Raw genomic sequence first — 26,590 nt, forward strand, 5'->3', positions numbered from 1 at the left:
TTCCAGCGTGGGAAAGAACCGGGGGGCGGGCGCTTCTTCCCCGGGGAAGCCCCTCTCCCCGGCACGGCGCTGGCTGGCAGAGAGCTCCCGGAGCCAGCCCTGCTCGCCTCGCCGGGAGCTGCCTTTGCTGGACAGAGGTGTGGTCTCCTGGCGTTCAGGCTGTCTCAGGCAAGCCAGGTCCAGGCATTGCCCTGGAGCCGGAGGTCCTCCTTTAGCCCCGCGGGGACACATGGAGGCTTTGAGGGGTAAGCAGGCCAGGCTTGGGGGCATGCCCAGCAATGCAGCGCACTTCTCCACAGGACAGTGGTTGGGAGCCCTGGTTCGTCCCAGTTCTGCAGAAACCAACTCAAGAATCCAAAGTCATCCCAGCCTGGATGGGAGGCTCTGAGGGTGGCTGGGCAATGTTCCCGGGGCTGCGGGGCGCGCTCGCCCCTTCCTCTGGGCATGACTAATGGGTATTGCTGCTGCTGCTGCTGCTGCTGGTAGGGTGTGCACCTGAGGGGGAGGGGGGGGGGCTTCCGTGTGTCTCAGGAGGTGCTTGAGCCCTCCAGACAGGACACATTCCTGAGTCACACTTGAAATGTTTTCTGGGATGGGGTGTAGGACTTCCCAAGTGGAGCCATGTGGAAAGGAAGGGAAGAGGGCAGCTCGGTGGTGCTGGCTCCAGTCAGGAGAGAACAAGTGTAGGAAGAGAAGCGCTGTTGGCTTTTTCACCCTGATGACTCGGGGCTGGAGACACCCAAGACTGAATTAGATCCAATTCCGAGTCGCACTGTACCTCACTCTCAGCCACGAGGAAGGGGAGATGGAAGGTGGGAAGGTGGGAACATGGTGGTTGATCCAATATGGCCTTTGAGGAAGCATTTTCTCACCCTCTGACTTGATTAAAAACATCCTTCTGGCAGCAGGTCCTAAAGTTAATTTAAGAGGCAACGAAGAGAGTTGAGGGTCTTGATGCTGACAGTGGAACACGGTTTGAACATTCCGGTTTCCAGTTGGTACTAATGGTCTCCGGAGAAGGTCAAAGGGCGGGCTGCTCAGTTGGAGCTGTAGCTTTCCCCTGTACCCCATCCCTGAATATGGGGTTGGGGGGGGGGGGTTGAACTCCTACAGTAGCTACTTCAGCCTGGAGATCTTTTATGGGGCTATAATCCATATCCCCAAACCCAGCTATCCTGTGCTACAGTCAACATTTTCCTGCTGCATTTCCCAAGACTTTTTTTCCCCACTGGGGATTTGTACAGCAAAATACCTGCTTGTTACTCTTTCTTCCCCTTTCTCCATCTGGGCTGCACCTGGTGTTTTGAACCCTGATGCTTATTATCTGGCACCTTAATGTCTGATTAAGAGGTCCTGTCGCTGCACAGGAGTGCCCCTGTGCATGTGTGGGCCAATGGCCAGTGTAATTCTGAGTAGTGGAACATAGACTTTCATGGAGAGAGGACCACGAACCAGGAAGGTTGTCCTTTTAAAAGAGCTGTGACAGTCTCCTCCTGTTCTCTCAGTCTTCCTTGCCTCTGCTAATGTGAATGAAGCTGTCCTGCGGGCTCATTGGTCTCCAGTAGGGGGCGCCAAAGGCACCCACCTCAGGGCAAGGGACTCACTTCTTGCCCTTCACTGGCCATAGTAACTTAATGTTCCAAGCATGCTCAGGCCACAGCCCCCAACGGTCACCTTCAGGATTGAAACTCTTCTACCACATGCTTCCTGGACCTCAGGTGGTCCTGTGATCTCGGGTGCAATGGGGCAGATGCAAATACAACATTCCAAGGAAACAGCTGATCCTCAGCCCCACCCGCCCTCTGAGATCCTTCAGGCATGCTTGGTGTTGGTGTGTTCTTTGAACTCATTAAGAGCTCACAAAGCCAAGGAACATTAGAGCTAGAAGAGAGAAATCTTGAAGAGCATCTAGTCCAACCTCACTTCATCTCCTACACGCACATGCACACTTAATTTACAGATGACAAAACCGAAACCCAATAAGGGCAAGTATCATGTAGCTATTTCGTGTAGAGATAGGACTGGATCCTAGGGATTCCTAGTCCTCTACTCAGAGCTCTTTCCACCCCGTGACCTGCTTCCTCTTTACTATGGAGATGGACATGTGTTCCCTGCACAGTAGGTACTCATAATTCTGATCAGAAATAGGTCAATTATTGAATGTAGTAATTTGGGGAAATTTCCTTTGAACCTGTTATATAGAATGAGGAGGTGAGCAGCAGATAAAGTTCTTATAATGTACGTATACAGGCAACAGAAATTCCTAATTATTATTTCCCCTTTCTCCATTATCTTATCTCATTATTCCAAGTGGGTTTTTTAGGCAAAAGAAGTGCACTCCAGTTTCTGTTCCTACATTTAGGAATCAGAAGTGCCCACTGCCTCACAGTGTCTTGAAACCCAGGCCTGCAGCTCTTCCTTTCTTTCGTTAAGGTGTGCTGGGGTGGGGTCTCTCTGTCTTGCAGTCACATCGCAGCCTGTGGGACCTCCGGTACTCAGATCCCTGGGTGAAGTGGAGAGTTTCCGACCAGTATTTGCCCATTTCCCCAGTCTTGCCGCTCCCAGCTCAAGGTCAGAGTGCTAGGATGTTCTATTTTTGCAAAATCCTTGTGTTGGGACTTCTTGGGTGACTTGGAAGATACTACCATTTCCATTGCCCTTTTTCTGTTCTGTGAACCTGGCTGTCGACATCTGAGCTGGGCCTGGGAAGGAGGTTTGCTGAGTGGTCTGTGGGCTGCCCTCTCCGCTTCCCCTTCCACCCTGCTCCTTTGCACACTGTGTGACGTTCCCCTCGGACGTGGCAGTGACCCCCAGGAGGAACCAGTGCTGCCACACAGAATGCCAAGGGGTGGATCCTTTTCTGCCCCTAAGGCTTACCTAGGGGATGATTGTTGCCAGGGGAGATGCTTGAGTCTCCTCATCTCCTTCAGGCTCACAGAAAAGTTGGGTCTTTACCTTCAGGAGGAGGAGGGAGGCAGTAGGATAATGTGAACCACCAGGGAGCAACAGTTCCTCCTCTAAAGTGGGGTCTGAGAGGCTGTGCTTGAGATCCGGGCCAGCTCCCAGCTCTAGCTAAAGAGCTGTGCCAGCATTCCCAAAGCTTGGTCTGGGTCTGGACAAGGCCTGAGGAATATCTATAATAATAAAAGTGTAATATGCTAATTAGACCAGATGTCCTCCCAGACACAGCCGCTGTGGTCGGGGCCAAGGCAAAGGTGGCAGAGGCCCCTGCCCCCCCCCCCAACCCCACCACCACCACAGCGGCGGCAGGCAGGGGCTGGGGCCAAAACCCTTGCGTGAATTTCGTGCATCAGGCCTCTAGTAATTACATAAAAGGCAACTATAGCACAGGATCTCTGTTTTTTGGTTTGAATGGGGGAGAGGATTTAGAGTTTGAGACGTGGCATTAGACACCGAGAAAACAAGAAGTCGCCTCTTTCTTGAGCCCCACTAGAGAATTACCCGTACCCCACTCTCCCTGAGCAGACAGCCCAGTGTAGTGGGGAGGATACAGGCTTAGAATCTGGCTCCCCGGCTTACTGGCTTAGAGACCTAGACAAACTGCTCAACCCCTGCATGTCTGTTTCCTCCTCTGCAAAATGCTGAAGCTGGCGACCCTGGGATGAGGGTAGGATGGTGAAGATCAAGGAAGACAGTCTTCCACACGCCTCTGCCCTTGGTTAAATATGCAGAGGTATCGGCTGGGAGGAGATATTCTTGCAGGACCACTGGAAACCACATTGGGTCTCTTCCCAGCAAATGAGGCCGAGTGTCCAGGTTTGTACATCAGCCTCTGCTCACAGCAACATTTGGGCTGACGGACAAGGCCTTCTTGGCAGGGCTCCTTCCTTGCTGTCTTCCCTCCCCCGCCGTGGGGCTTTCATTTTGGGGTTTTGCCATGCTTGGGGAAAATAAATTTTACAAGTCCCAGGATAATTCTGAATGTGATGGAAGGCCCTGAGCTATTGATTCCTAGGGAAGGATCTTTGTGCTGGGAGAAGCCTTCCTCGGAGCCCAGTGATTTAAGAGTGCTGACAAATCCGTGTTCACCGAGCCTCCTGCAGGCTGCAGATACAGGCTTCCAGGCCAGCTGGGGCTCTGCAAGGGACTTCTGGGGAGCCTGGCTGGTTGTTTTGGGGACGTAAACCTATGAACTCTCTTTAGGAGGAAATATGAAATCAATTGGCTCATTATCACACCAAACGCACGCTGGACCACTTAGGGCATTTAAGAAATAGGAAGCAGCAAAGGGCTGGGAGGTTGTGTTTAGAAAGTGTGTGTAAAGGTGTAAAGGGGTTGCGGAAGAGAAAGGGCAGGAAGATGTTTTCCCACTAAATCACTCAAGATCTTGACCTTACTGAAGTCCTTGGGCAGTGACTTTAGGGGTTGCTTTGCATCCCAGACATTTGGCAATTTCTGGGGACATTTTTGGTTGTCACTACTTGGGTAGGGAGGGCTACTGGCATGTAGTGGGTAGAGGTCAGGGATGAGGCGAAATATCCTACAGTGCACAGGACTGCCCTCCAACAAAGAAATGTCTGGCCTAAAATGCCAGTAGTAACAAGGTTGGGAAACCTGGGGCCAGAAGTATTGCAGCACAGAATCAGAGCACGTGAGAGGCAGGAGGGGTCTGAGAAGTATTCTCATCCAACTGCCCCACTTCACAGCTGAGGACCCTGAGATCCAGACAGGTGAAGGCACTAGCCAGGGTCACACAGCAAGCAAGCAGCAAAGCTGGTCTGGAACTCGGATCTGCTGTGTCCTGAGATGGACTTCCCCCAAAATTGTTATGAAGATTAAATGGGAGCTGTGAAAACACTTAGAAATGGATACAGAGACTATTAATATTGCTATTATTAAGAATTGGGGAGTTTGCAAAGTTCTGGCTATGCCACTGACTCATTGCAGACTATTGGGTGCATCGTTCCCGCACCCCCATGCCTCTCTGTGAGTGTGTGTTCCGAGGCGGGGTGGGGGGGGGCAGGTGGTCTTAGCAAACGATAAGTATATCATAATCACTATCTTTAGAGAAAAGTCCAAAGATTTGCCCTTCAAAAACCCTAGGCGCTTAAAAGATAAAATTTTCCTTGAAAGAAATCATGTTGACTTGGTAAGAAGTACAGCATTTGCTTCTTGGAAAAGTTCCAGGACCCTAGCCTTGTAAGATGGTTCCAGCCCAGGAAATCTGATCAACATCCGGAGGAGAAACTGATAGCTCCACAAATGACTAGCCACTAGATTTGTCCCCACTCCTCCGGGAGGGGAGGTGGCGGCTCCTCTTCCACCCTTTCCTGCTCAACACTCTCGGCAGCGGGGAGTTCTGCAAGGAACGTCAAGGAGGGATGGCAAGGAGTGTTTGTTAATTAGTAAAACCTTATTTACTTAACAGGCATATACTTAAAGATCTCTTCCAAGGGACATCTAGACATATTACTTTAATTAGCCACAGAAGAATCGCAAGTGCAGAGAGTATAAAATGACCCTTGCTGTTGTTTCCAGTTACTCTTATCTTTGTTTGCACCCGACATGTACAGTGACAAGGTTGCAGGGATCACTGTTGAGCTCAGGGTGTCCCACTGACCAGGGGAGGGACTGCAGGACTCCCTTCCCTGCCAGCAGCCTCCACCCACCAGGAGAGCAGTCCCAAGTGGAGGTGTCTTGTTGGCACCCCTGCCCTGACCTCCTTTGGTAGACACATCATGACGTGCAAATCCAGACACAGCTCTCAGGAGGGACCACAGGCTGGGACCCCGAATCCTCCCCGCCCCCACATGGGAAGGGGGGGCGCTTGTAGAATTGGTGGGAACAGCCTCTGTGGGTGTTTTCATAGAAGGCCTATCCCTGGTCTTGCCCTCCTTGCACTCAGGAATGGATGTAGGGAGTCACTTGAGACTCACCTTAGAGGACCAAGGTTATACCGCTCCTTTCCCAAATTGGGGGTTGGAGGTCACTCCATAGATCTCCTTCCTGTTTCTCCATGAATGTTCTGCATGTCCGGGGCAGGCCCTTTGGCCTCGGGAGGCCAGTCCTTGTAATCAGAGGAGTTGGGCAGGAAGCCCTTTCATCACCAGCAGTCTCGGCTTTGAACTGTAGTCATGCACCTCACGTCTGAGAAGCTATGTATATCCAGGTGGGGAAATGAGAGTCCCCGAGGGGGAGGTGCAGCCATGTAAGTAGTGTGGGGGGAAGCACTGTGTCTCTGTTCTCAGCTGTAACTTCAGTGCCTAGCACGGTGCTCAGCATATGAAGGGGCTCCCTGGGTGCTCAGCGGGTGAACAAATGCATAAGTGAGCGCAGGTGGCCATTCTGGGGCAGAGGTGGTTCTTGGTATTAAAGCGGGTCTTCAAGCTAGACTGGGTCAGTGAGGCCAGTTTTCCTTCTGGCTCCTTCTCCCCAGAGCTAGCACTTGGCATCAGGGCTCTATGAACCTTCAAAAGTCCCACTGATCAAGCAGGACCCATCCCACGAGCTGGTGGCCAGCTCTTAGCCTTGAGCACAGCCAGGCTTCTCTTCCTCTTCACCATGCTCTGGATGCTTATTCCACTCCCTCTCCAACCCCCGCTCCTTCCCACCAGGCTGCCGCAAGGGGCTGAGTGCAGGTTCCCTGGCTCTAAGCAGATACATAGATGGTCATTTGGATTTCCACTGAAGACAGAAGACGGAGTAGATCACTGCTTTACAAAACGATTCTGGGCGGATGCTTTTAAATAGCAAAGTCCACAATGCATTTTAAATGATTTCGGAAACAATCTGACTCGTAGACATGCAGGCCTGGAAGAGAACTTTGGAGGTCATTCCCACGCCCTGCCCCACCCCCACCCCAGGATGTCCAGATCTCGCTCCCTTTCCAGAAACTCGGCCAGCCTGGTCGTCCTGCACACTGCTGCCCCAGATCTAAAATGCCCTTTCTTAAAATGCAAGTCCGATCATGTTTTGGCCCAACTTCAAAACCTCCCCACTGGCATGACTCCAGGCTTGGTACCTTGGCAAAGCAGGCTCCCCAGGCCCCAACGGCTGCCTCCATGCAAGACTGTCTCTGTCTTCTCCTGCATCCCACCTTCTTTCCCACTTCATACCCACTCCCCCATCCCAACACTGCATTACAGCAGCAACAACTGCATTTATGGCATGCACCAGTAACACACTGTCACAGCCATGCCTTGGATCCGTAGGTCTCCAGCACCGGGGATGCAGCTCCCATTGGAATCTCTGTTCCCCTTCTCCAGGAGCCCTTTCTACATGCCCGTCCCACCCACCTCACTAGTTCATGCCTCCTTCCTATGGCCTCCGTCTGGCCTTTGTACCTGTTCCTACAATGAACTTCTCCCCCTTGTGTTGTGACTCACTCCTGGTAGACTGCAGGCTCGTTGGTTTCAGAAGCCATGTCTTATTTATCATTTCCAACCTGGCCCACAGGCACCTACAAAATGCTTGAAGAATGAATGTGTATATTACAGTAAACTGAGGGGTTCCTCATTTGAAAAGCAGTATTTTGAAAGTCAAAGAACTCCACTAGGTTCCTAGACAAATTAGAAACAGAAGTAAGCCTATTCTTCAAAGTCTTACAGGCCCTTGCGTTCCATTCAGCATTTGGCAGCTACTCCTGGAAGGGGAGCACCTGGTGGGCCTGGACTCCACCTCCTGAGATGCCTTCATTCATTCAACCAACATTGATTAGCTGTAGTAATAGTCTGATTGTTGATGCTGCTGCTGCCTACCATGTATGGGCTTTCTGTTTGCCAGGCACTGTGCTCCGCACTTAACACTGTCTCATTTCATTTCCCCTGTTACAGACGAGGAAGGCTGAGCAGTTAATAATACTTATTAAGGACCTGCTATGCCTGTGCATAAGGCTAGGAGACTGCATTTGTCCTCTCGCTTTCAGAAATGCCATTTCATTAGCCTGCTGGTCTCTGTGGCACCTCCTAGCCTGGGTCCCTTGAGTTTTCATCTGCCTTTTCTGGAGCAGGACCAAGTCTCCTCTCTGTCTGAGTGTAGCTGCAGGCAGCGCCTGGAGCTCTCTCCAGGTAGAGGGGAAGAGAAGGCAGCCTGTATTTCCTTGGTGCTGGGAAGATGCATGGGTCATGGTGCCTCTGGGAGGTGGGAAGGTGCAGAAGGTCTAGCATTTGTCTTCCAGGCTGGCAATGCAGAGGATCAGGATGGGGACAGGATGGAGAAACACCAGTGACTAATGCCAGCAATTGAGACATTAGAATGTACACTCCCCGGGGGCAAGGACTTAATTTTATTCTTGCTGTTTTCCCAGCATTCAGAACAGTGTCTGGCATAGAGTAGGTACACAAGAATATGGAATGAATGAATGAGTGAGTAAGTGAGTGAATGACTGAATGGCAGCCTCCAGCTGTCTCTCCCACTTGAGCCAAGGCATTTGCTTCCAGTCCCATCCCTTTGGCCTTGTTCACACCCTTCTGCTACAATGTTCTTTCCTACACACCACTCTTGCCAGGTCATTCTCTAACCCTTCTGGCTCCTGTCTCTCTTGAGGCCTCCACAGTCCTTCCCAGCCTCCTAAGCCACACTCCTTCCACCAGTTGTCCTGCCCCCATCGCATGCTCCAGCTGCACAGAGCCTCATAGAATCACACAATCCTGCTCAGCCACTGTGCACATACTGGCCCCTCAGCCTGGAACACTTTCTCCACCTTATCCCTCTGGCCAGCTCACCACCGCCTCTCTCTTAGGCCTTCCCCTGCTGCCCCAAGCAGAGGTGCTTGCTTCTTCCACTGTCTTCCCATCTCACATGGTTTAAGACAAGGTTAGGGTAGTGAGCGAGACTGTTTAGTGTCCTAGAATACCAATCCTAGAGCCAAATGGCTTAGGCACAAACCCTGGCCCCACCATGTACTAGCTGTGTGACCTTGAGCAAGTTACTTAACCTCTCTGTGCCTTCGTTTTCTCTAATACAAAATGAGGACAATAGTAGTACCTACCTCATAAGGCTACTATGAAGATAAAATCTATATGAAGGGTTACAGTGTTATCTGGCACATATGGCAGGTGTTATTACTACTACCCATTCCTCACATAGTATGGTACTTGTCACATGAACTATTCCTCATATAGACTTGTTACATGAAATTGCAGTAAAAATTCCCGTTTGTCTTGTGTACAGGGTCCCATGAGTTAGGCTAAAGAGCGGCACAATCAGCTCTGAGATTTGGGAAGGGAGCTCTGATAGCCATGTGGAAGTGAGGTGAGAGGAGGGGGGAAGCAGTTGGCAAGTATTGCTGTTGTCGGGTGAAAGAAAGACAGAGGGGCAAATCCCTGGCAGTGGGGACAGAAAGACAGGGCAGTTTTGAGAGAGATTCGTGAAGCACAATTAACTCAGTGAGCCAGTGGTTGCAAAGAATGAGGAAGAAGAAAGTGCCAAATATGACACCAGATTTCCAACCTGAGTGGCAGTGTTGGGATTTGAAGGGGCCCAGGGAATAGCATCCCACTTCCCTTCAGAATCAGGATCAATGGAGAGAGAGAAAGGGGGAGGGAGAAGGGAGGAGAGAGGAGGGGCTCGGGCAGATGGAGATTAAAATGCATCATTACAGATACAGCTGTTTGAAAGACCAGGCTCTGGAGTGGGGTCCATGGGGCCTGCGGCTGGGCCTGCACCTCCAGCTGCAATGCTCCTGGTGGGTGGGGGCGGGGCTGACCCTGCTTGGCCAGGCTCAGCACATGGCAGAGAGTGGTCTGCAGGGAGGCAGGTGCCGAAAGGGCTCTCCATGCCCACTTCTTCCACACTGGCCAGTCTGATGAGTTCCTGCTCCTGCCCTGGGGAGGAGAGTGGAAGGGGAGGAAGGAGGCCAGAACATTGCACTCATCCAGGTCCCTCAATCTTGACATTTTGGGCTGGATAATCCTTCGTTGTGGGGCTGTCCTGTGCCTTGTAGGATGTTTGGCAGCCTCCCTGGCCTCCACCCACTAGATCCAGTGGCTCCCCCCATTCCCTGGCTGTGGAAACCAAAAGTGTCTCCAGATATTGACAGATGTTTGGGGTCGGGAGGGACGGGGAGCAAAGTTGCTCTCGGTTGAGAACCACTGCTCTGGTCTAATGGAAGTCCCTCCGGATGGAGACCTGAGGAGTGGGAAATGAACGCTTCCCCCTCACTCTCCTCCCAGGAATCAGGGCCTTTCAATAGGCAGAGCTAGAAGGGCTCATTGGGGTGACAGCTGGCTCCTCAGACCTTTGAGGAGTCTGCTCCCTGTCTTCTCTTCCTTCTCCTCTCCTCCGCCTGCCTTTCCTGTCCAGCTAACTTCTGAGCATCCTTTGAGGTTTAGCTGCACCCCTGCCTGGAGGAAGCCTCTCCCAGCTAATTTAGATATCCATGTTCCCGCCTCCACAGCACCCCTCACCCCATATTGCAAATGTTGGCCAGCTTTCTCCCTGTGACCCCGTGCTGCTGAGCACAATCCCGGCTCATCGAGGGTCCCCAGGAAGTGAGCTGTGAGCAACTGAGCCAGGGCAGCTTCGCGTAGCTCCTCTCCTGCGATGCCTTCGTTCTGGGCCTTCCTCTGTGGGTCTCTGTGCAGATCCGGAGGCCGGCACGTGCAGGGTGGGCTGCCCCTGCAGCTGCCCCTCTCCCGCCAGCCCCTGCCCTCCTGCAGCGTCTGGAAAGGCTCTGTGCCCCCTGCTCATTCCCAGTATCTGAAGCATTCAGGGCTGTTGCCTTTGTGAGAGCTCAAGGTGGTGTCCTTGGCTCTTTCGATAATTGCTAAATAACTGCTTGCCCTGGAAATTGCCCTGGAAGCCTCTCCCCACAGCTGCCTGGCCCCACATCAGAGACCTAGGTTGCTTGGTTACCAGTTTTCAGACCCAATTCAGGAAAGTCCCGAGGCCACAGAAAACTGAGTTTGGCTGCATGTGACCCATGGCCAGTGTCTAAAGGCTCTCTAACCTTAGCACAATCTGTGGAAGGAGAGGAGGCACGCAGTGAGCGCCGTCTTGCCTGCCCCCCCTGAGGCCTTCACTAGCTCACTTAACCCTAGGAACCGTGGTACATCAGAGGGTTCCCATGTTACAGATAAGGACACTGGAGATCAAAACGATGAAGAAACATACCCAGGGTCACCAGAGAGTTTCTGGTGGAGTTAAGATCCAAACTCGGGTCCCTGACTCCAGCCTTTGGGTTTTATTTTTTCTCTCTCCATCCCACTGAGGCGTGTTCAAGAAGTTTGCTTAGAGAGCATTTTTAAGAAATTATTACTACAAAGCAGTTCTTCTCACTGCCTGAAACACAAGTCCTACCATCTCTCGCCTTTGTTGAGGTCCCTCTTTGTCCCCTCCCCCATCTCCCCTGCAGGAGCAGACCACTTTCCTTACTGGGGCGCTGGCACGCTGGCCCTGCACCCCTCTGCCCACGCTCTGGATGTGTAGCCTCGCCCCCTGCAGGCCGCTCTGCCCTGGATGTCCGCCCCGTACACTTACACTCCTTACTACGCCGGTGCCTGCGAGCACCACTCACCACGCTCTGATGCAGGTGCTTGACACACATGCATTCAGGAAAACAAAGTTCAGTCCAACCTACTTTTTAATTCTATTTTTAACCTTTCTCCCGAAAGACTCAGATGTTCACAGGGATGTGAGAGGAGGTTCCCTGAGCCAGCCGTGTAAAAGGAGAGGTCACTTGGGGTGCCCACTGCCCCGTACTGCCTCAGGCAGCACCCTCCTGCGCTGCTTTCTTCCCCAAACTCCCCATTCCGCCTCCTCCTTGGACGCTCTCTAGCTAAATAGATTTTCTTCATATACTTCAACAAGCTGGTGATGAATTTTAGTAGCAGAAACATTTTTCACTTCAAATCAGATTGCAACTTACACTCCCATCTGGGGACCATGCGTCTGGGGCAGTGGCTCTCAGCCCCAGGCTGCCCATCAACATCATCTAGGAAGTTTCTAAAAATGGGCAGCACTCACCCCCCTCCCCCCCACACACTCCCGCCCTCCCCCCAATTAAGTCTGAAGGACCTGGGCAGCAGCATATTTCTAAATACTCCCCAGGTGGTTCTGTTGGGCAGCTCAGGTATAGAACCGTTGGTCTAGCCTTGCTGCTGCGAGTGAAGCCTGCAGACCAGCAGCCTGGGCATCGCTGGGCAGCTTGCTAGAATGCAGAATCTCGGGCCCCACCCCAGACCTACCAAGTCAGAATCTGCATTTTACGGGTGCTCTTCCTCCCAAGAGTATGTGTCTCCTAAACTCTAAGGGTCCCCATGAGACTTGCAACCAGGGGAGCAATGGGCAGTGGCAGCTTGTCCCAGGCTGACCCCTGAACCTGTCTCCAAGACCCCCTTTTCCCTGACTTCCCAGTGAGCCAGAGCAGTCCCGTCTGCGCTCATTCTTTCCCATAACTCTTCTAGGGAACCGAAGCAGAGCAGCACCGAGGCCCTCTCCCGTCGCTATCCTAAGCCCTTCCTGGTTTCACTGTCCCCAGCTTTCATAAATGTAAAAATAAAACATTTGCATTTTACCAAGATCCTCTGGTGATTTGTAAGCATGTTACACTTTGAGAAGCATTGTTTTAAGCAAAGAACAGTTTTTAAATAACTGTATGACACGTTGCATTTGAATCACCTGAAATCTTATTAAAACGCATATTCTGATTTAGTAGGTCTGGGGTGAGGCCCAAGACTCGGCATTTGAACAGACTCCCTGATGCGGGTGTGAGGACCGTTCTCAGCAGCCAGGACGCTGAGTTGCGTTTCAATGAGTTCCTTCATCTGAGCCCTGAAAGCAGAGGGTAGATATTTACAGACCTTTCCCTAAATTTCCTCACCATCACTGTTTCCTGATCCACCATCAGCGCCAGCCCACGGCTTACCCTCTAACGAGCCAGCGCTGAGCAGCCCCGGTGGGTGCATCGGTGCCTCTGTCAGGGCAGAGGGTAGAAATGCAAAGTGTATGCCCACCCTGCCGACCCTCGCCCACCCCCTCGGGGGAGGCCATGCATGCTCTGCCCAGGACAGGTGACTTCAGGTTCCACAGAAATGGTGGTTGGTTCCTCTCTGGCCTTGGCCCCCAGGAGGGAACTACTGAAAAGCCATTGAATTGAAAATATGTCTAATATGCTCAGATTTGTAGAGCTGAAAAGGAACTTCAGAGATCTAGTCCCAAACTTTCATTTTGGAGAAGAAAGCTGGGACCCGATGAGACTGTGGCTTGCTCTCAAGGTCACCAAGCAAAATAGGGGTCAGCCCATGGGTGTAGGATTTCTTTTTTTATCTTGCTTTAGGTTGTTTTTCTAGAAATGGATAGGAGTAGTTACTTCCTTCAGACGGCTCCTTTAATTAAGAGCTCTACTTTTCACAGAAAAGATAAATATCCAGAGGCTAGGTCATGGTTCTCGCCCCTCGTGTCCTTCAATAAAAAATTTCTAAGTTACTGGTGTCACCCTTTTCGGGGCCTGCCTCCCGGGGGGCAGTGACCCAAATTGCAGGTACGGTGCCCGGAAGGAACGAACTAGCTTCCGGAAGGCCTACCTGAGGCCACTCTTGTCTTTCATGCCCATTGCAGAGCTGTAAGCTGATCACAGTTCTCTTTCAAGCCACTGCCAATCAATTGGATTTGGATCTCGAGTTGAAACACTTTTGCCATCCCTACAATAGAGGTCATACCTTGAAAAGCCGAGTGACCTTCAGATCCTCACTACATTGCAGCATGTCTGCACGGGTTCGTAAAGACTCTAGCTTCTCATTTCCGACCCCTCCAGCTGCTCATTAATCCAATTATGAGTTTCCTTTATCCAACCAAACTTCCTGCCGAGTTGCAAACTCTCCCAGCGACGCGTTTGCCTCTGGTAATTAGCCAGCCCGGTAGAAGATGCTGTCTTGTTCAGACGTTTCTGTAATTTGGACTGACCTCACTCTGATCATGCAACAGCAACATGTGCCGTATGAGGACACTCCAGGAGCCTCCTTCCCACGAAGGCTCGCCGAGGTTAGCTTCTGCCCTGCTGCTGGAACCCTGCCCCTGTCTCTCTCAAGCCTCTCCCACGAGGTGGTAAGGAGGCTCCTGAGTCATGTTAGCTCTGAAGTGCGTGGACCCTTCATGTTGATCTCTGAGTCCCGAACCGGAGCAAGCTTATTTGCTGGCAGGCGCGTCCGTCTCCATAATGGGGAGTCAGTCTTCAGATCTTCTCTTCATTAAGACATCAGCCACACTCAGCCTTGCTCTCGGCTGCCAGACGCACTGACAAGGCAGCAGGAAAAGTTCCATCAGGAAGGGGTTTGCTGCCTCCGGAAGGCAGGGAGGCACCGCCTTGCCTGCGGGAGTGGACCAGCTCGGCCTGTGCGGGCCTCGTGCCAGCAGAGCCTTCTCAACAACACTCTGTGATTCTGATTCGAAGCCTGCGGGCAGAGTCTCAGGGTGGTGCCATCTGTAGCGTTCTGAGTGTCTCCCTTGCCAGTGAGGAGGGGGTGGAGTCCTTCCAACTCCTTGGCCATTCTCATCTGTCTCCTGGGCGTGTGCCACAGGCTCCCATGGCCCCAGGCTGCTTGGCAACACCCTGAGTTATGTTAGCGATATAATAATGAATTATACAATGGATTATACATAATTAATTTATAATAAAGCACGCACGCAACGCTTTAATTTCCCCAAGTGAATGATGTGCTGCCCGCCAGGTCCTGCTGGGATGCATTCCCTAACTGCCTCCTTGCTGGTCTGGAGGCCATGGCCAGCTGTCTAGGGAGGGTCCGTGGCCAGGGAAACCTGCTAAGTCAGGTTCCCTCCAGACTACCTCTGGGGTATGGGCCACAGAAGATAATCCTTCACGCCTCACTGTTGTTCTACACCTGGACACTCGTGGGAGTCTCACCCCACCCCTGGACCACTTAGAAGCTGTTATTTTCTTCATTCTCCCAATCCTCCTTCCAGAGTATGGGAGGTGCCAGTGTATTTATACTCTACATTCCCTCCCTTCATTCACCCACTCAACAAATACCTATTAAGGGCCTATTATGTATCAGATGCTGTCCTTGGCTTAGGGTACATGAGTGAACAAAACAGACGAAGATCCTTGCCCTAGTGGCACTTACATGCTAGCAGAGGGAGACAGACAACAAATAATAGACACGACGAATAAATGTGTTACACAGTGTGTCATATAGTGATAGGTGCTGTAGGAAAAGAAAAGGCGGGGCAGGGTAAGGGTGACCAGGCGTGATGGGGGCAGGATGCACGTTTAAAGAGGGAGGTCAGAGCAGTCTTGTGGAGAAGTGGCAGTCTAGGCATCGCCAGGCCCTCCGTGAACAGGGGAGAAAGGCACTTCTGGGTCTACCGGGGTTAGATTTTCCTGGGCTGCTTTGACTGTTTCAGTAACGTGTCACTTTTGGTTTCAGATGTTCAGGATGTTTCCTTTCCTGCTGCTGCTGTGGTTTCTAGCCCCCACCGAGGGGTCCCAGCGAGCTGAACCGATGTTCACGGCAGTCACCAATTCGGTTCTGCCCCCTGACTATGACAGCAACCCCACCCAGCTCAACTATGGAGTGGCAGTTACTGATGTGGACGATGACGGGGACTTTGAGATCGTCGTGGCAGGGTAAGTGCCTCCCACCTTGAGTCTGATAGATACATCAGTCAGCTTTTACTGTGATGAGGCTGAGTGACAACTCCCAAATCCAACGGCTTGCAACAACACACATTCTCACTCATGAGTCCTAGCTGGACTCAGTGGATGCTGGTATGCTACTTCTTTGCCTTTTGTTATAGCAGGGGGCGGGGGGCGGGGGAGGGGGGAGGGTAGATCCAAGAAAGGTGTTCATTCCACGCGCTTTCCAGAGAGAAAATTTGAATGCTTTGCTTCAAGGTGCTCTCTTCATATCCTTAGTTATGCAGGTGTAGTTACTTCCTTATCAGTGGAATTCTAGAATCTCTGTAGGAGGGGCTTCATGGTGACAATTAAGAGATGGGGATGCTCAGTCAGCCTTTGCACAGCATTTCACATAACACTAAGGAAACATTAATTGTCCATTTCAAAGAAGGGAGGAAGATGGAATTAGGAGGGATAGCTAAACTTCCTCTAAGACATGCCCTCGTCCCACTGCTCCCTTCTCTCCTGAGAAGCAACAGTGTGTAGCCAGAAGAGCATAGGATTTGGAGTCCAAATAACTTGAGTTCATGCCCTAGATCTACAGCTTTCTGGTGGCATGGTTTTGATCACTCCCTTATTTGCTGAGATTCAGATCATCTGGGGACTGTAATGCCTTCTCGCCCGGAAGCCTCCCTAGTAGGCCATTTATTGCATGGGACAGTGCATTATAAATTCTGCCAATTACATTAATAATTACTATGTACTGAGCACTAATACGTACCAGGCTCTGTGCTGAGTCTTTCACACGCATGGCCTTATTTACTCTTCCTGACAACACTATAAAGTAAGTTACTATCATCCCTATTTAGAGAAGAGGAGATTTGGGTTCAAAGACGATGAGTGGCATGCCTTCTGTCAAGGAAATGGCAAGTAGACGAGTCAGGATTTGAACCCCAAGGCTCCCCAACCCAACAGCTGCTAAAATACATTGTACAAAGTTTAGTTATCACTTCAAAAATCATCTTAATAATAAAAGGCTAATATGCAAATGGTCATCATGCTGTGATGCCATATTGACCCATCAGCAGGGACCTGAGGCTGCATGGTGCTGGGTGGGGCCGGGACCTGAGGCTGCATCCTCCTGCTCCGGCACCAGGGCTGGGGGACCTGAAACTGCGTCCCCTGCCCAGCAGGGCTTGTGGCGGGGGGGGCGGGGGGAGGCGGGGAGGGCGGCCAAGTCTTGGTGTCGCCCAATGGGGGTGGGGCTGGCTGGACACTTCTATTATACAGAAAATATAGCAATATTAAAATATTTCCTCTAATTAATTCCCTTTTAATGTGCATGAATTTTATGCACCAGGCCACTAGTTTAATCAATTAAAAAACACTACAGGGAGCTGTCAGCCTTCTTGTGGGAGGCCTGAGCTTTTATGGCAGCACTGACCAAAGTAACTGTCAGGTAACATCATTGTAGCAGTTGCAGGTACCAGTAGAAAGCATTGACCTTAGAAATGGAAGGCCTGGTTTTCATTCTAACCATATCATCCAGTAGCTGTGAGCCTTGTGCAAAGTACTTAGCTATGTAGTTCCCACAGGGTATGGCTGGAGGAGAGGCTGACCTTCCCTACCTTATCGCCTGATAGCCCACAGATGGGCCCTTTGGAACATGTTGAAATCCCCCGCCTACACACAGGACAGTGGTGAAGATCAGTAGTGATGCTGTATAAAAGAGATACTTTATAAAGTGTATTTCTTCTTTCTGTTCCCTTTTCCACCCTGTGAAGAGTGGAGGGGACTGCATTCTAGACCTAAAAGTCTGGATTAGCAAACCGTCCAGCAGAACTTTGTGTGATGATGTAGTTGTTCTGTGTTGGTACTGCCCAATATGGTACCCACTGGACACCTGTGATGGTTGAGCACCTGAAATGTGGCTGCTGTGACTGAGGAACTGCATTGTGAATTTTATTTCATTTTAATTATTCAGCCACCTTTAAATCAGCACAGGTCTGGGCTTTCAGAAGGAAAAACTAAAGAGCAGAGTGTGGTGGAAAAAGGAAAAATGGAAAAGGTTATAATGACCCTATGGCCTGAGGTGACCTGAGGAGGGTTGAGGCCAAGCAGCTTGTCTGTGTTCCTGTGACTGTCCAGTCACTCTCTGAATCAGAGAGAAGTGCTCCTGACCCAGTCCTGCCTCCTGCAGCCATGTACCACTCTGCCAGAGTCTCTGGTTAAAGTACTTCAATGCATTCGAGATGTTCTGGTTGGCCCTGCTTCCTACTAGGTAACACCAGCCTCCCCTTGTAGAGCCTAGGGCCTGACAGAGGACAGAGAACAGTGGGTAACCATCTGCCCCCTCCTCCTGGGCCCACAAGTTACTACTGTGAGCATGCTCTCCTTTCTCCGTGGACAGGGGGCTTTGAGCGCAGGTCTCCATCCCACCATCCTTAGATGAGCACCCGACCGCCACAGCTGCCATGTGGGCAGCTGCCATGTGGGCAGCTTCTTTCTTTCCAAACACGAGGCATTCGTTTCATCTTCCTTTTCAACTAAGTCTTTTGCTCTTTCTCTCCAGAAATTGGCTTTTGTGTCCTCTAAGGTAGAGAAGTTAGGCCATCATTTGTAACCAGCCTAGAGTAGATGTCTGTGTCCAGCTTGCTGCTTACTGTGGGTCGGGTAGCCCTTTGGATCCATCCTCTGGCAACCAGAAACAGACCATCTTGGGTTTTGATCCTGCATCATCCTGAGGTCAGGGAAAGACCCTGTCTCTTCTCCCAGGGCCAGGGTGATGTGGGCAGCCCCTGTCTGAGAAAGCCTGGGTTGCAGGGTGTTCTTCTGAAAGATGATACTGCTCACCCCAGCAAAGAAGAAGAGTTACATGGAGGACAAGATGGCAAAATTGGGCAGCCTCCCAGCTCCAGGTCAGGCCTTCTTTGTGACTATTATGAAGCATTGTGAGTTCTCAGGGCATCGGAAAGTCACGTTCTAATTTAAGTACCAAAATACACTCCAACGGCAAATATAACTTTTTATTATCTCCAGCTCAGGATGATTTGTCACTGTCTTCCTCTTTGGGCCGGATAACCACGGGTTGACTATACAGACGTATTTAAATCAGGACCTTGGGAGGTCATTCGGTTCACCCCTGCCTTGCCTTCCAGTTAGGCCACACCTATAGTTTTTGGAGGCTCCCTGCAGGTAGTTAGAGCCTTCCATAAGAATGTGTGCAATCTCTTTGTCATCCAGCTCAATTACTTATGTCAAGACTCTATTCGACTAATCTGATCCCTCATAGTAGAGCTTCGTAAGCCATTTCTTTTAACTTTAGTTTTGCTGTTGCCTTTGAAGATATAAACCAGAGGCCACCATCCTCTCAATAATGGCAGTGAGGATCACTGCCCTGCCTCTCATTCCCTATGCACTCCTTGGCCACATTTCTGGCTGATTTGTATTCTATTTCATCTACTCTACACCCACATTTAACTCTGTTTCTTCTCTGTTTGATTATAGACTCTCTGTTTAAGAATCACCTAGCAGGGATTGAAATTTTAAAAAATTGAATGTGAATGCTTTTACCTGGGGCACCTGCAGTCCAGCTCAATAGAGGCTCACTCTCTATTATCTTACAGACCTTCCCATTCGCTGGCCCCAGAAGGCATTTACGTTTTCCTCCTGGGATAATGTCCAGCTCTTCCGCTTACAAGGTGCCCACACTTGAACTTGTCTTGGGTTTGTTGACCTTGTAGTGTGTCTGATTTAAGCCCTGTTGCTTGGAGTATTTACTCTTTGAATAGGTTTGTTTTGTTTTGCTTTTTCGGTAGCCTCGTTCTGGGTATTGACGGCATTGATTCTGAGCATGCTGTGGGTGAGTTGTATTGTGTTTCTGATTCTTAAGTTAATTGTGATGGACGGTGTGTGCATACATCTGGCTCTGGGAGGAGCAGAAAATGACCGCCCTTTGTTCTGTGGGGAGGCGGGGAGGGAATGGGTCAGCTCTGCTCCCCGAACCTCAGCTGGGCGAGTGTCACTGCATGTGGAGAGCTTACCCATTGACCGGCAGGTGCGTGATTGCAATCTGTTTACAGTCTCCACCCTGCAGAGTCAGGGGAGGGTTTGGTCACCCCCAGAGAAATGTGCACATGCACAGACTGTTGAGGATCTTCAGGACTGGTTCCCCTTTTCTCGGTGGAACTAAACGCCCAACCTTCAGTTTCATGTCGTCTGGAAAGGAATTCCTGTTGGTGTCAACCTTGCACAATTCCTTTAGAGGAGCTTTTGTTTCCTGGGATATCCCCAGAGGTCTGTCTGAGGTAACCCCCCAAACCCTCCCTACCCTGTCAGTTTCCAACAGGAGTTTTGCTCAAATGGAAAGATTGTAGTGGTTGTAAACTTTAAATCACAATTTAGATCTTTTTTTTTCCCCCCAAAGAGCATTCATTTGATATAATCTTAATGCATTCTTCACACTTGGAAGGATTTCATTTAAAGGGATGCTACGTATCGGAAAGCTGGGTTTCATTTTTTTTCTTAATTTTGCAACTATGTCAGAAAACTTTTTTAATTTGCTGAAGTTAATTGAATTATTTAAAAGGAAAATTGTACTCAATTACCAGATTAATCATAATTACATAGGAGATATTTTTCCATGATACATAATAAAAACAGTGATAAAGAATAAGATATTTGCCTGTGATTTAACCAAAGCAGCATTTGCACATTTTATTATAAGTATATATAGGTAGATGAAACATATGTAGATATAACATATATAGTATGTATGTAGTAGATAGATGTAACATCCATATAAATATATTTAGATATATGTAGTATAGATGTACATATACACATATATACACACACTTCTAACGAAATGGGAGAAATCATTTTGAACTTCCAGTTCTAACTGCTGCTTTGTGAAATATAACATTTTAATAGATTTGATCACCAATTTCTAGAGCTTAAAATGTTATATTATTTCATTTAATTTATCTTTCTTTTTAAAGAAAATATATTTAAAATATATTTTATATTTGATAGCACTTAAATACATTTTATTGCAAAAAAATGCACACTGTATAGATAAAAGTAAAAATCTATCTTTACTAATCCCGACCCCTACTCTAAGCCTATCCCTGTCCTCTTCCAGAAGAACAACTGTTTTCAGTTTGGTGTTTATACTTCTAGAAATGTCTATGTAACATATATATATTTATAAAATATATTATTTTTGGAGGAATCAAACTGATGCATATTGTTCCAAACTTGCTTTTCTCACTGTATAATATGTTCATGATTCAAACATATAGCTGTGGCTTATTTGTTGCTCTGTGTGAATGTACCACATTCATTTTACCCCTCCTCAAGTAACATTTAAACTGTCTCTAATCTGTGACTATTACAAACATGGCTGTATGTCCATCCTTACACACATCTGCAACTATTTCTCTGGGATCAATAAGTGGAAAGGCCGGGAATGACATGTATGTTTCAAATCTTAGTACATATGGTCAAATTTTTTTCCAGTCTTAATCTTTTTCTGTTTATTCATAACCTAGAAATAAAAGGTGAGCTTTGGGATTATTGAATTCAACTGCTGCTCAAGCACCTACTGTGTGTACAGCCACATCTGCTCCAGGGCCTGACCTGCATCAATTTAGATCCAATAGTTCAAGAAGCAGGTAGGGACGAGGACCCCATTCTACATCTGCAAAAGGAGCTGCTTCTGTTAACTGGATTGAGGAGCTTCAATACTTTCTAATTTAAACTGCTAGAAGAACTTCCTCTAAAGCCTCCTCTACAAAAATATATTTCAAAAATATATTTCTTTAACCCTGGAATTCATTGTTGTCGGTATCATGGAAGAATGAAAGTTGGGGGCGAGTGCCAGTTCTTCTGCTTGGTTAGGCAGGGACTGCCCCTGATTTTGAATACTATTAAGACATGAGCTGGAGCAGGAGCCAGGGCTTTTTAACCCATTCTTAAAACTTCTAAAAAGGTTACTAAACAATGCATGGCTGGTTTTCCACCCTTTCTCCAGCCCTGGGCAACCATAAGCAATGGACAAAAATTCCACCCCCACCCTAAGTCACAGACAGCTCAAAGGCCTGAGGCCTCTATGTCATTACCCTAGCCACACACGCATGCTCAGAGCAAGGTGTGGTGATCAGAATATTGGTCTTCCAAAGATGCCATGTTCTGATCCCAGAACCAATGAGTATGTTACCTTGCCTGGCAAGAGAGACTTTGCAGACATAGTTAAGTTAAGGACCTTGAGATGGAGATGGGGAGATGATCCTGGATTAGCCCAGTGGGACCAATGTAATCACAGGATCCTTAAAGCGGAAAAGGGGGTCATAGTGATGCAATGTGAGGAAGACTCAACCCACCATTCCTGGCTGTAAAGGTAGAGGAAGGGGCCACAAGCCAGGGGATGTGGGTGACCTCTAAAACCTAAGGAAGGTAAAGAAACAGATTTACTCCTACGGCCTAGAGCAGGGGTGGGCAAACTTTTTGACTCGAGGGCCACAATGGGTTCTTAAACTGGACCGGAGGGCCGGAACAAAAGCATGGATGGAGTGTTTGTGTGAACTAATAATATAAATTCAAAGTAAACATCATTACATAAAAGGGTACGGTCTTTTATTTCAATAGTTTTATTCATTTCAAACGGGCCAGGTCCGGCCCGCGGGCCGTAGTTTGCCCACGGCTGGCCTAGAGCCTCTAGAACACAACCTGGATCTCAGCACAGTGAAGCCACAGTTGGCCTTCTAATATGCAGAACTGTAAAATAATCCATTTGTATCCTTTTATGCCTCTAAGCCCAGGGTCATTTGTTACAGCAGCAATAAGAAACTAATATAGTCGGGAAAGGTTGGGTGCTTGGTGTCATTTTTCAGAGAGGTGATGGCCATTACCTCAGAGAATTTAATAATATTATTTTAATAACTTCGCAGCGGTAACATAAATAAACCACCCACAGCATATTATTTAAAAGAATATATTTAAGATTAATAAACCACCAACTCAAGTATTATTTTTAACCAATGGCAATCCCCTGTCTTAGGAACATGTGAAGTTTGGGGAAGAATCCCTAAAATCACCCTTTATTCCTTGCTGACCACCGGTATCAATGCACCCTGCCGCTCACTGTGTGACACCCGATGCGGTGGATGGTTGGAGGTGGGAGAGTGATTCGGAGCTTTTAAAGCTCTCGCTGCCCCTGGTGGGAAAACACAGCCACATCGGATGAGGGCCATGAGGACGGCCTCGGAAGGACGGTGGCCTCTCTCCAGGTCAGGGAGACCTGTAGGCTTATTTGGATTTTGTGTTTGTTTTAAATTATTATTTTTTAAATAACATTTTTAAAAAACGGATTTTCACAAAGTAGTGAAGAGTATTTATAAAAAGCCATTCCAAAATAGTAATACAATTAAGACTAAAATTACCTCTGCTGAAAACGCAAAGCTGCTTTTGGTAGTCTGATTTTGTCATCCATTCAGAAAGTGGATGTATGCCCTGTCTCCAGTAACTTTCCTTTAAGTCTCTCTTCTCCTCATTTTTTTTAAAAGTCGTGAGCTGGCTGGGAGACCTTCCTTGTCCCCTGAGTCCCTCTTCAGGCTCCCAACGAAGGCACAGGCACACAGTAGGCTGGAGAATAGGCCGACCTTCCCCACCTTGTAGTCTTATAGCCCGCAGGCCTCCTTCCCACCTCCTTCCCTTCATCCCCTGCCCCACCGCAAGCACACCTCATAGTTCTCTTTGGAGCACATGCCATTTCCATTCCCAGGATCACTTCAATATTATTGATTTCAGAGATGAAGGGAGAGGGAGAGAGAGAGAGAGAGAAACATCAATGATGAGAGGGAATCATTGATGGGCTGCCTCCTGCATGCCCCCAATTGGGGATCGAGCCTGCAACCCTGGCATGTGCCCTGACGAGGAATCGAACCATGACCTCCTGGTTCACAGGTCGACACTGAACCACTGAGTCACACCAGCTGGGCAGATCATTTCTGCTTTGGGTGGCCAATCTGACCCAGCCTCCCTTTCTTGCATTTCCCCTCACATACCCCTTCTTCCCTGTCTCCTCCTGACCTGGTGAGTCACTTTCTTTCAAGAATGCTGTAGTTATGACAGTTTTCCCTCTGAGGAAGAAGTTACTTTGGTGGTGCAGGTGTCTAGGAAAACATGCTATGATATGAAGAAGCTAAAACAAACATTCCCCACTTCAGATTTTTACCATGCATTCCCTCGTGTACCTGTTTGCAGACTAAAGTTATAAAGGGACAGAGGGCAAAAGAACATATGTCTCGTATTTTATTTACATCATCTCATTTTAAACTATCACAGCAGCCCATACGGTATGTAGTATTTCGTTAAATCTAAATTATACATTTTTTCACATTTTAACATCACTAAAATTGAGATGTGACCTACACTTGGCAGCTTGCATTTAATTGTGTGTGTTTTTCCTTAGCGGTATGAAAAATAATGTTGAGTCTTATCAACGATGACACCTCAGATTTGATGAAAACATTGTAGATAGTGTTGTCCCCATTTTGCAGTTGGGGGAATTGAGGCCCAGAGACCTGCTGAAGGTTCCAGAGATGGTGAGAGGTAACTGTTATTCTGTATAATATGCCTGCTAAGTTTGTTAATTGTGTTGTTCAGGCCATAATCTTTGTTAATATTTTTCTTCCTATAAATAACGAAGAGACTTGTTTTGAAATATCCTACTGTGGTAGTGCGTGCTTGCTTTTTAAAGAAATTGATTGGTTGAGGGGCTTTTTTAGGAGGGGGGTGTTAAAGAAGATTCTTGTTTTCTAAATCCCACTTTTTGCCTCTATCTTTGTTCTGAAATCGTTATTTGTAAGGATATATCACAAAACCACCCTGGGTCTATCCATGTCTTTTACCCACGAGGAACCTGAGAGAATGGGAATGGTATCCATAAATAAGTAGTGGAGAGGATCCTGGAGGCATCAAAGCCATGGCTCCTGTCCCTGACGTCCCCAGACCTACAGGTCTCCTGCAGCTCTTCTTTAGTGCTGGGAGCACTTGGCATGCTCTAAAAAATCCTCCCACCCCCTCTTTTTTCTAGAGCTACTTTTCTCATCTAATGCCCAAAGTAATGACTTGTAAATTTAGGCAAAGGCAGCCCCTTTGTAGGCCAGAGCAACCACCCTATCTGGTGTGTGTTGCAGACCAGAACATAACTATACCTAGGCCCAGAGGAGATTCTGTGGCTGTCTAGTCACAGAATCTAGTCACAGATTCTTAAGAATATGTAAGAGCAGTTGACGATCTGTAATTAGTGTTAACCTGTGTTTCTGGAGGAGTTTTGCTAGCTAGGTACTATTTGGGAGGGGGGACCTCAAAACCAAAGAAATATCATAATGTTATTTAATTAAACAGTAAACTTCCTACATACACACATTGACCAAGAATTATTTCAGAAATTTCCCCTCTCACATTAGCTTGCAGACTCCTAAAGGTAGGAACTTTCTCCTAACCTGTGCACATAGTCAGTATTCAGTGAATGAATGAAATTAAATAGGCCAGAGTCTTATGGATGGATGGAGGATCTTAGGTTATTTTAAAAATTAAGCATTAGCTATACTCAGAAGGGATTGTTTCAAGAGCCTTAGGTTTGAGGGCAGCACCAATCAATTCAGTAAATAAATCCTACATCCCTACCTGCATGTGCATAGCTACGTGCTCAGTGCTTTGGCAGATACAAGAATACATTCCCTTCCTTCAAGCCATCTTAGTCAGGAGAGCGATAAGGCACATGTGGAAATAACAGAGCAGAATGTCATAGGAGCTATAGAGGAGATGCTCACTTCACGGTCAGCACACTTATCAGGTTCATTACCCAGTGAATATTCCAGTTTCTTATAAACACTGCATTTCATCGGAGATTGTGGCAATAGGCTTTTTTCGCCTTGTATGGAATTTCTCTATGAGGTTACAGGTCTGATCTTCTCTTATCTCTGTGTTCATTTCCCTTTCATGAAACCACAATCATTGCTTGCTGACTGAGTAGTCCCAAGGAACTGCCGTCATTGAGCCTCCAGTCCTGGTTCGTCCTGGTTCCTCTTTAACACCTCAGAGAGGCAGTGAAATGCTCCACGATGCACCACTACCCAGCCTTTTAAAAATTATACTTTTCCATCAGTCATCTATTGTTCATATCCTCCCCTCCAAGCTAAAGCAAAGTATGGAAGAAGAGGCGGGGGGAGAAATCTAGCCATTTCCTCTAACCCCCTCCAAATAAGATAGACCATAATTGTAGTCACTCCAGCATCTTTGCAAGTTGCTTCCCGAGTCTGGGAAGCTGCAGCCGCCCCAGCCTATAGAGTGGCTGCACTCCCCCAACTCCCCATGGGCCACTACTCCATCTGGCTGGCCTGGGAGGGCCTTGGTTAAAGATTTCAGCACCTGCTTCCTGGACAGCACCAGATAGATCTACGGACTAGGGGCCTAGGCACAGAGGCTGAACCCTGTCCTTCCCACCTTTAATACCAACATGCAAACCATTTTGCTTCCACAAATTAGGAAGACTTTGAAAAGTATGGCAAATATCATTATAAACGTTTCCTTTCCAGACAGTTTGTTAATGTCAAAAGGCAAGAACTAGTGACATAACAGATATCTCCAATTTCCAAGGACATTTCTAAAATCTACGTCAGCGCTGCCTGGTGTACTCTGTTGTTTGGAACACCATCCCATACATGGAAAGGTCATGGTTTTGATTCCCGGTCAGGGCACATACCCAGGTTGCGGGTTCAATCCCCAGTCGGTCAGGGTGTGTTGGGGAGGAGGCAACTGATCGATGTTTATCTCTCTGTCTCTCTTCCCCTTCCTCTCTAAAATCAAATTTTTAAAAATTATTTAAAATCTATAAGTCTTTCAAACATATCTAACATTTTATGGGAAAATAAATATTTAATTAAAAAATTTGGAAGTAAAAAAAAAGACAAGTTTATGCATGGTTCAAAAATTTAGAGAGCTAGCCCTGGCCAGGTTGCTCAATTGGCTGGTGTGTTGTCCGTGCAC

At 48.4% G+C, this 26,590-nt stretch overlaps 1 protein-coding gene across 3 annotated transcripts in view; it reads left to right on the top strand.

Moving 5' to 3' along the window:
• Nucleotides 1–26,590, top strand: part of CRTAC1 (cartilage acidic protein 1) — a 134,898-nt gene that overhangs the window by 1,381 nt on the left and 106,927 nt on the right. For 2 of the 3 annotated variants that reach the window (XM_036336409.1, XM_036336408.1), the window contains exon 2: nt 15,345–15,544. In XM_036336409.1, coding sequence (XP_036192302.1) covers nt 15,345–15,544 — 200 coding nt within the window. Of the gene's footprint in view, nt 1–13,704; nt 13,942–15,344; nt 15,545–26,590 lie in introns of those variants that run through there. The other variant, XM_036336407.1, reaches the window with a different exon arrangement.

This window comes from Myotis myotis, unplaced genomic scaffold (genome assembly GCF_014108235.1).
Source record: "Myotis myotis isolate mMyoMyo1 unplaced genomic scaffold, mMyoMyo1.p scaffold_m19_p_15, whole genome shotgun sequence".
NCBI lineage: Eukaryota > Metazoa > Chordata > Mammalia > Chiroptera > Vespertilionidae > Myotis > Myotis myotis.